At 42.5% G+C, this 10,815-nt stretch overlaps 1 protein-coding gene across 1 annotated transcript in view; it reads right to left on the reverse strand.

Annotated features, from left to right (window-relative positions):
• Nucleotides 1-2,417: 2,417 nt before the first annotated feature.
• Nucleotides 2,418-10,815, reverse strand: part of LOC134477928 (endogenous retrovirus group K member 19 Gag polyprotein-like) — a 57,231-nt gene continuing 48,833 nt past the window's right edge. The window contains exon 4 of the mRNA XM_063257602.1: nt 2,418-7,945. Within this exon, the coding sequence (XP_063113672.1) occupies nt 6,864-7,796 (933 nt within the window). The 5' untranslated portion in view covers nt 7,797-7,945 and the 3' untranslated portion in view covers nt 2,418-6,863. The remainder of the gene's footprint in view (nt 7,946-10,815) is intronic.

Consider the following 10,815-nt stretch of genomic DNA (forward strand, 5'->3'; position numbering starts at 1 on the left):
GGATTTCATGCCCAGACCCTATCTCAATAAAAAAAAAAAATATATATATATATATATATATATATATATATATTTATACACACACAAGATAGACAACAGGAAACGGGCAGATAGAGCTTTTGCAAAAGGGAAGGGAAAAGGACCAAGAGAAGAAGGGACCAGGAGGGGAAGGAGATGAAAAGGAACAAAACGCCGTGTGCCCTGGGCCAGCTCCCACAGCAATGTGACCGTTATGTCCCGCAAAGTGCTAAAGGAAAACTATTCAAATTCGAAGATATCAAAAGGAGGCCGTGAGCCAAGGCGGTGCTCCCCGGCTCCCCTTCTCCGGAGCAGCACCTACCCAGGCCGGGGGCGCCGCTCCGGGTTCGTCCCGCCCCTTCCCTGCCGCACCGAGCGCTGCGATTGGCTGAGAGAACCGCCGGCCTGGACCCAGCTCTTCCCGCCCCCTGCGCTGCAGCGCGGGTTCCAGTGGGAGTCACTGCGGGAGGGCACTTCCTGTTCTCTCACTCCACCTGCTACAGGAAGCAGAAGGGGAGAAAAGAGGGGGTCGGAGTCTAGGGCCTGAAATGATCAAATTAAATTGCCAACATCTAGCCGGGCACGGTGGTGCAGCCTGTAATCCCAGCACTCCGGGAGGCTGAGGCAGGAAGATTGCAAACTCAAGTCCAGCATGGGCAATTTAGGGAACTTGGGAATAGTGTGTGGGGATGAGGGGGACAGAAAGACAAACAGAGAGAGACAGAGACACACAAACAGAAACACAGAGACAGACAGAGAAAGATAGACACAGAGAGACAGATAACACATTCAGCTCTTATAAAAATCTGCTCAGGCATATGTAACTAGAAAACATTTTTTTATTTAAAGTTTTTACTTTTCTCTTAACTGGCATTTACCAAGCACCAATGTAGGTATTAACAACACTAGAGCAAGGCAAAGTCCCTGATCCATCAGGCCTGATAAGGAAGTCAGACCAGGGAAAGGTAACAAGAAAGAAAGATTTTTAAAAAGTGCCAGACCTGGTGCCCATGTTTGTAAACCCAGCATTCAGGAGGCGGAGGCAGAAGGGTAGTGAGTTTGAGGCCAGCACCCAGCATAGCAAGACCCTGACAAAATAAGCAAATAAAGCTGGCTAGTCAACTGTGAACACTTATTTGTTTTTTTAAAAACATTAAGTAAAATGTCCCTAAATAATACCTTAAGAGTGGTTTTGCTGGCTAATGAAATTACAGACCATCTTTTTTATCTTGTGTAATTTTCAGTCTCTATTACATTTGCAATGTTTATTATTACACTTATAAGACCCCCCCCCCGCCAAAATTAAGATTGGCCTGGGAAGTGTACTTGCCTAATAGGTGCCAAACAAACTTGAACACAGCACCAAGGTTTTAATGTTTATGCCTTTGACAATATAATAACGTTTCTGGGAAATCTATTTCCTAAGAAAATAATCTGAACTATGAATATATTTTATCATTATCATATTGTTTATAATGGTTTTTAAAATGAGCTGGGGTGCAACTTAAAGGCACAGCATATACCTGGCAAGTGCGAGATCCTGAGTTCGACTGCCAGTACAAGAAAAAAAAATTGAGAACTTTATGTTCAGGGCCAGTTGTTGGATTTTTCCTGAATTACTGTATTTCGAAAGATTGCGGCTGCACTTTAGAGATAGCGCCACAAGGTGGCAGTAGGGAGTTTCCGCCGCGTGTACTGTCCCCACCCCCACCCCACCGCCCACGTTAACTGGGAGCCCCGCAACCCCGCGACTGAGACTGCGACCGCAAGGCTTGTGCCCTGTGAGTTGTTTTCACCATGTGACCAAAAAGGAAAAAAAAAGGCTTTAACCTAGAAATAAGTTATTAAAATATACTTTTATAAATAAGTTATTAAAAACATAGACTAAATGAACATAGATACGTGTGTGTGTGTGTGTGTGTGTGTGTGTGTATGTGCGCACGCATGCGCATATCTGGATTTGCCAGAGAAATCGAATTAGCTCCATATGACATACGATGTGAAACATGAATGTGCTGTGTGATATTATATATGATATGATATGATGTGACATGCCATGCCATGATCTGGAATTAGCTCCTGTGATCAGGAAAGCCGAGAATCCCCCAATCCAGAGACCCGAGAGAGCCAGGCAGCGGTCCCAGTCCAGGTGCGTAGGCCTGCGGACTCCGGGCAGTGGTCGTGTGAACCATAGGCCAATCGAGGGCCGATCTGCAGGCTGCAGAGGCCAAGGTGCCACTTAGGCCCGGCTGGGCAGGAGTGACTTCCGGCTCCATTCAGGCCTCCAGTTGTCGTGAGTGTCTAGGGCACTCTGAACTCCGGGCAAGGTAAACACACACGCACGCCTTGTCGGGACACGGGGGGTACAGCGCTTGGAAAAGAAAGACAGGAGAGACACCTTTGCTGTCTGCACCGCGTTACACTGCACTGCACTGCACTGTACGCACAATCTTTATTTTAGGATTCATATATAGTAAACCCGATCAGTTCACAGAGCCCAGATAATTAAGTAGTGAAAAGGCATTCTTTGTGGCAAGCTACAACGTGACAGACTACAATGTTTATTTTAAAACTATCTAAGTGAAGTAAATAATCACAACCAGTTCTCACAACTTCTCTAGCCCAGGAAGAAATTCATTAGCTCAAGAATGTTGTTAATTTGTCTGCTGTTAGTGTCACAAAGGGTGGCCAGCCACTTCCTCAAGACTTCTGCAAAACAAAGCCAGCTCACAGTATGGATTCCAGAGGGTGAGGGCTCACTGAGAACAGGCATTCCCGTTCTACCTCCTTCTCGCATACCAGGGCGGCTATTGTAAATTGCAGGTTAGAGGGGGTTGGGCCTACAAAGTGACACCTCATCCCCCACACTTCCTTCCTTTTTATTTTTTAACAACAATTTCCATAAGATCAGGTTATTAATAGCATTTTGTCTTATGCAGTAAAAATACACAAGAACTATGGCAATGAGAACTATAATTAAACTAAGTCCCATGCCACTAAAAGTGTGGGTAATGCTCTGCCAGATTCCTTTGGAATCTAATCCTTTTAAAGATTGAGCAAGCAATTGCGCGAATTGTGCTAGAGATTTATCATCATTTTGCTTTGCAAAATCCTTGTCAATTTGATTATGTAAAGATTCTATTTCTTCCTGGGCAGAGGTGTTTCTATTTAAATATATTTTAATCATTTCTCATTTATGTTCTGTCTGATTATAAGGTCGTTGGGTTATACAGAAAGTAGTTGAATTCTAATCACATTTTAAAAACACTTGATGTTGAAGAGCCAATATTTTTCTACCCATCCATTTAACTGTTTGTTTAAGGAGGTCTATTTGTTGTTGTAGTCTGGCGTTTATTTGCCACTGAGTTAACCAAAGTTTATGAGAATTTTCATGCCATAATTCTATAACATGTTTTTTTTGTAAAGAGGTTTGTAAAGCTATTTTTGAGACTGCTGCTAGGGAGGCTACAGTTATCAGACTTAACAGTATAGCAACCACTATTTTAATAAATCTTTTTGTACGTTTTAACAGATGTTTAAAAAATTCAGTAGTAACAGAAATTACCGGGTCTTGAGACCATGGTCGAGTTAAATTTACAGGCAACCAAATATGAGTTTTTTGTTGTAACAGCATAACTGTATAAGGCTTAGTGAAATTTAGTGTGCTATTTAAGCATGTAAACAATTGACAATTTAAACAAGTACAAGAAAAATGTGTAAAATTAAAAGTTTCCACTAAAAAGACATAAGGCAGAGGTGCACAAACAGTAATATTATACATTTTAAACCTAGTAAAATTATAAGTAGTAGATACAGATCGACTAGTCCCTGAATATGAAACATTGTACAAGGTTACAGGTTGCATAGCGGCTGGAATCTTCCAAATATGATTTTGAAGGTGATGAGGGTATTCTTCGGCTGCAACAGCAGGGTTAGCGATTTCACCATCTCCCCACCACAAGAGAGCCGTCTTTTGATGAAATATAGGAGCTCCGTCAGTTATTTTCTTTGGATCTGGAAGACTATACACAACAGAGAGATTATATCTTGTCTCATTCTATTTAGCACATCTATTAACGAATTTTCCAAATGGTCCCCAAATAATATACCCATCAATATTTTTAGCAAATTTTTCCATACATAGTTGCCAAATTATGGGATTATAAGAAATATTTTTATAAGTGAATTCAGGGCATACAGGAAATGTATTTGTATCAGGTGCTGTTAAATTTTTCCAGGTAACATTAAAGGTTTGAGCAGCCAAGGCTTGAAGCCTTGTCCTTTTGTTGCCTGCTTTTATTCCATGTTGAATCCAATACTGCCATCCCAGAGGGATGCAAGGCGGTTCCCCAATGCAAATAGGCCTTTGATTACCATAATAAGTAAAATTGAATAGTGTCCCATCATCTTGATTGTGGGGGGTTAAATCAGCCCACGGTGCTGACAAAATTTTTCTAGGTGTGGTATAAAGTAAAATATCACTAGTTCCCCATTTTACAGGTTCTAATAAAGGGGGGTTTGGAATATATGCCCAGTACGAATGCGGAGGTACCTCAGTCCCCGATGCAACGGTGAGCAAGGCATATAAAGCTAAAAACAAGTTTTTGGGGTTTAAAGGCTTTCCTGCTTGAAGGACAAGCCGTTGCCCTTCTATGGTCAATTTCTTTAATTGTCCCCATGTAGGGAGGGGATTTAAATTTGGTCGCTGTGAGCGGCGGGATTTTCTTAGCTGTAATCTGGCCATGGCTGCGATAGGAACAAACTCAGCATCCTCAGCTTCTAGCTGGTTTTGCGCTCGCTTCTGAAGGCACGGTTCCGGTTCCTTGGGGAGTTGTCTCCGGGGCTGGTGAACAGGATCTGGAGACGCGGGTCCTGATCCATCGTCCAGGGACCCACTGTTGAATTTCATTTTCTGTGGAGATATAACCAAAACCTCTCCCCTTATAGAGCAATGTGCCCCTCTCTCATTCAGCCTCTGGAGCTGTTTTAGTCCAAATAGGTTCATTAATTACAAAGGGCTGTTGTTGCTGTTTAAAATGTTTTTCAGCTCTAGTTAATATTTCACCTTGTGGTAAATTGAGAAAATTTAAAATAAACAATGCTTGATGCAGTAATGTTTTTGGACTGTTTTGCAATTTAAACAGTATTGGTATCTGAATATCCTCCTGACTCCTCCTTTTTAATTTTTTAATTTGCAACTTAAGAGTGCCATGTGCTCTTTCAACAATAGCTTGACCCTGGGGGTTATATTCAATCCCTGTAATATGAATAATATTATGGAGATCACAAAATTGTTTAAATGTTCTGCTAGTATAAGCAGGTCCATTATCTGTTTTGATTTTAGAAGGAATTCCCATAACTGCAAAAGTCTCCAATAAATGTACAATAACATTTTTAGTGGATTCTCCCTGTTGAGCAGTAGCCCATAGAAATGAAGAATAGGTATCAATAACTACATGTACATAAGAAAGCCGACCAAAAGAAGGTACATGTGTAATATTCATTTGCCATAACTCATTAGGTTGAGTTCCTCGAGGGTTGACACCTGCGGGAATAATTTTTAAATGTAATGGTCTACAAATAGGGCAGGCTTTTACAATCTGTTTAGCTTTTGTAAAAGGTATCTTATATTTAAGATGCAAATGTCCTGCATTTGCATGATTAAATTGATGTTCTTCAACGGGTGTGGTGAACATAACTAAGGAATCCACTGCATTGTTACCTGATACTAATGGTCCGGGTAACTGAGAATGAGAACGTAAATGAGTAATAAAATAAGAATGATTTCTTTTTTGAACATGTATTTGTAAATTTTGAAATAAAGACAATAAAGCAGGCTTATTAGAATATAACACAGCTGAATAGATATTTGTCACTACTCCAACAGAATAGGCCGAATCGGCTATAATATTAATAGGTTGGTTATGAAAATCTAAAAACACTTGTAATATAGCAAAAAGTTCATTTTGTTGTACAGAGTTAAAATTTGTCTGACGTACCCAGTAAGATTTTTGAGTCCAATATGCAGCTTTATTTTTAGATCCATCTGTAAATATAGTCAAAGCTTGTGGAATTGGCTGTACAGCTAATAAGGTATTAACCACAAATTGTTGACGTCTAAAAAAATCCCATAATTTACTTTTAGGAAAATGATATGAAAAAGTTCCCATGAAATCTGCTAAAGCAATTTGTAAGGTTTCAGTAATTGACAACAAATATTCCCATTGTTCCTTAGTTAAAGGGATAACTATATTGTTTATATCTTCTCCTATTAAAGTTATAGAACGAGCTCTACCATTCATAATTAAAGCTGCAACCATGTCAATATAAGGCATAACATTTTTAGATTGCTTAGTTTTAGTGAATACCCATTCTACTGGCATAGCATTTTGACCTAAAACTGCAGAGGGATATTGAAAAGTATTAATAATATATAAAGTTAGAGGCAATTTAGGATCAATCCTAATTAAAAATGCATCCTTAATTCGTTGTTCTACAAACTGTAATTCTTGCTCTGCTTTTGCTGTTAAAGAACGAGGGCTGGATGGATCTGAAGAGCCCTGTAGAGTAGCAAACAAATGCTGTAATGCATGGGTAGGAATACCTAGTGTGGGACGAAGCCAATTAATATCCCCTAATAATTTTTGAAAATCATTTAAAGTGGATAACTTATCTCTCCTAATAGACATTTTTTGTGGAATCACCTTTTGTCTAGTAAGAATATATCCCAAATAATGACTAACTTCTTCCTTTTGAATTTTATCCTGTGCTATTACAAGTCCAAACGGAGAAAAATATTGAGGTAAAGTTTTTAAAATATCTTCTAAAACATTTCTATCACTATATCAGAATTTTTGTCTTGCCTTTTCCGCACAACCTTCCATAAACCACATGTGCCACTGTAAATATTTTGGCTCCTTTAAAAGAATTTTGGCCAAGGCTTTCCAATCATAAGGAGCAAGATTACCATAGTGATCTGCTACCGATGTTATTAATTCTCTAGTGTAATGAGCCTGAGGGCCATAAAGGGTTACAGCCTTTTTTAATTTTGCTAAATCATCCATATTAAATGCTTCCCATCTAGGGGGAACTGCCTCTCCGTCTATTGGCTGAGGCCTGATTACAGGGAAAGCAAAGGCAGGCTTTTCCTCATCAGAATCCCCTAATTTTGGTAGATCAGCCAAAGCTAGCTTGGCTTTACTCCAATTAGGGTTAGATGGAGGAGGTGTAGAGGGAACTATAGGCGGGTTTTGCTTAACGGAGAGTTGTTTCACCTCTTGTGTTAAATGTTGTATAGCCTGTAAAATTGGGCGATTGTCATAATTTGATATTGTTGCGGCAGCTAAAGCTGAGTCGGCTGTAGTGGATTTTACTTTTAGTTTGGACGCCTTTTCACTACTTAAAGCGATAGCGTCATTTTGAACTACATTCTGCTCCTCCTCTGTGAGGGGCAATTCCTGAATAACTGGCTTAATTTCTAGTTGAAGATTTTCTACAATATGTTCATCTTCCATAGCTTTTAATAAAGAGTACACAACCGACCAAATAGCCCAAAAACGTAAAGGAATCTTCTCCTCCTGTTGCATAGCCCTTTCTATACTAACCCTTGCCTTCCTCCATACTTCTACATCCAAAGTTCCTTCATCTGGAAACCAAGGATTATATTCTTTAATTGTATCAATACACATATCCAAGTCAGCTGACCTGAGCGATATGCCATATATAGATAATAAATGTTTAAGAATTTTTAAGAAAGGAGAGGAAGCAGATTGTCCCATTTCCCCGTAATAAAATTATACTTACCTTCCTAAGCGACCTTCGGAGTCCCTGAATTCGGGCGCCACTTGTCGTGAGTGTCTAGGGCACTCTGAACTCCGGGCAAGGTAAACACACACGCACGCCTTGTCGGGACACGGGGGGTACAGCGCTTGGAAAAGAAAGACAGGAGAGACACCTTTGCTGTCTGCACCGCGTTACACTGCACTGCACTGCACTGTACGCACAATCTTTATTTTAGGATTCATATATAGTAAACCCGATCAGTTCACAGAGCCCAGATAATTAAGTAGTGAAAAGGCATTCTTTGTGGCAAGCTACAACGTGACAGACTACAATGTTTATTTTAAAACTATCTAAGTGAAGTAAATAATCACAACCAGTTCTCACAACTTCTCTAGCCCAGGAAGAAATTCATTAGCTCAAGAATGTTGTTAATTTGTCTGCTGTTAGTGTCACAAAGGGTGGCCAGCCACTTCCTCAAGACTTCTGCAAAACAAAGCCAGCTCACAGTATGGATTCCAGAGGGTGAGGGCTCACTGAGAACAGGCATTCCCGTTCTACCTCCTTCTCGCATACCAGGGCGGCTATTGTAAATTGCAGGTTAGAGGGGGTTGGGCCTACAAAGTGACACCTCATCCCCCACATCCAGTGACTTGGCTGAAACTGCTCCTGCAGGCAGAGAATTGGCTGTACCCAGTCCGCTGATTCAAGTGGAACCCCAGCCAGAACCACCCAAGGCAGACGAAGGGAGAAAGGAAATGTGTTTACATGCAGGAGTACTACTTAGTCGTAAAGAAGGTCACATCGGAGTTATGTGGAGGAAAGTGGATGCACCCTGAGGTAGGATAGAAGACACAAAGAGATAGGCACAAAGGAATTCAAGGAAAACTGGGGTTGTAAAATTGTACTTTTAAGGAAACAGCTTCAGGACACAAGTTACTGGAGGTTTTTTCCTTTTTTGAGAAATTCACTCTAAAACAAAAAAAAGCCCTACGGGTTTTACAGACTCACTGAGCCCGCAGACCAGGGGCTGGGCTTCACACCTGGAAAGCGCATTTCCCCCTGCGCTCCAGGGAGCTGCACTGCAGCTGCAGCAGATCGCACCTGGAGACACCTGGAAACGGGGCGCAGCCACCGTGGCCCTGCAGATGGGGCACCGGCCCCTCTGGACACCCGAGACCCGGGAAAACACGCACCGAGCTCCGCATCCCAGGGCCTCTCCCTCCTGAGCCGCCCTCCGTTCCTCTGAGCGCTTTTTGAATCTCGGCCCAGGAAACGCCCGGTGCTCTGCGGACTCGTCCGGGAAACCCTTCCTTCCCCGGACCAAAGGCAGCTTAAATCTGAGCGGCGGGCGGAGGGCGGGCTCGGGGCCGATCCCCCGGCACCCTGCCTGGTGACTCCCTCCCCTCCTAGCCTCGGCCCCTCCCCGCCTGCAAACGGGCCACCTCCCTGTTCCCCGTCCTCTACCAGCGTTGCACTTTCAACGCCAGCCTTGGACGTTGGGGGGTTCTGATGGCGACTCTGTGCTCAAGTACAACACAGAGCTAGAACTGCCACCTCCACACCGTATTCAGAACCACTTTACTTAATAGGTTTTTTTAAAGTCATTCTTTTATAATAAAAATCTACAGTATAACTTTTTTTTTTTTTTTTTTTTTGACTGAGTCTCTCTGTGTAATGCAGGCTGACCTTAAAGTCACCGTGTAGTCCAGGCTGGCCTCAGAGTTGTAGCGAGCCTCCTGCCTCAGCCTCCCAAGTGCTGGGATTACTTACAGGCGTGCACCACCACACCCGGCTGCAGTATAGCTAGACTTTTCCTTTTTAAAAATCCCACGCCATTTCCAACTCCCAAGACCTCGTGTGAACCTTTCTTGGTGGGACCCACCATGCGATCCAGCCAGGGTGGTGCCACCTACCCCTCCGCCCCGGGGCCCTTTGTGGCCCTCGGAAAACAGAATGAAGCAGGCTCCTGGGTTCTGCTCCCACTTCCTGTCGGTCCCGTCTCAGGAGGAGGACTTCCCTCCGCGCGTGGCCTCTAGTCAGATCTCCCTGGCGGTCGGCCACCATTTCCCTTTTTGTTCCTTGAGATATAGGAGCAGCCCTGGCTCCTCCCGCCCTGGCAAACCCCTTCCTTTTTCACTGTGTGTTTGCCTGGTGCGCAGCGTTGCAGACGAACAGGACCAGCCACTTCCCCTTCCACCTTGCCAGTTCCTTCAGAAACCAAGATTCAAGTTTCAGAATCCCAAAATACACCAGCGCGTTCTGCTCAGAGAACCGACAGTGCACTAAGCTGCTATCCACGCTAAAATTCATAGTAGTAGCTTTAATTCCATCCCCACTCAACTGCTAGCATAAACTTGACACGAGTATTTTACGTAGGCCTCTAATTCTCAATACTTAGAACAAATAAATGCTCTTCACAAATCAGCCTCTTTGTAATTCCAGCACTCAGGAGCTGAGACAGGAGGATTGCTGAGAGTTTGGGGCCATTTGGGGCTACCTAGTGAGAACTTGTCTCAAAAAAATTAAAAAATGAAAAACAGCCTCTGCATTTGAACCCTTGGAAGTGGAAGATTACAATTTATCCCCAGAGAGCAATCAGCACTGACACCATCCCTCTCTGTTGAATTAACAGAGCCAGGGTTTTGCTAGGACCAGGATTTCCCAAAGCAGACTGTGTAATGCAAATTTTTGCTTTGCCTCCATAGTGAACAAGGTAAAAGGCAACTGCTACCACAACTGTCTCTTTCTTCAACCAAAACAAGTAGCTACAGAACTGAATTACTTCAGTACATATACACTGATACAATCCTGTAAGGATAAAATATAGTACATGAAGCCAGGCTTGGTGATGCATGCCTTATCTTAGCACTCAGGAGGCTGAGGCAGGAGACTGCCACAAGTTCAAGGCCAACTTGAACTACAAAGTAAGATCCAGTCTCAAAAAACAAAGGCAAACAAAAAACAAATGTGCATGTATGTATAATGAAAACAACTTATGGGTTTTACTCTAATCAG

This window comes from Cavia porcellus, unplaced genomic scaffold, assembly GCF_034190915.1.
Source record: "Cavia porcellus strain 051 isolate PalLab524CR breed Dunkin Hartley unplaced genomic scaffold, mCavPor4.1 scaffold_10, whole genome shotgun sequence".
In the NCBI taxonomy this organism is placed as follows: Eukaryota; Metazoa; Chordata; class Mammalia; order Rodentia; family Caviidae; genus Cavia; species Cavia porcellus.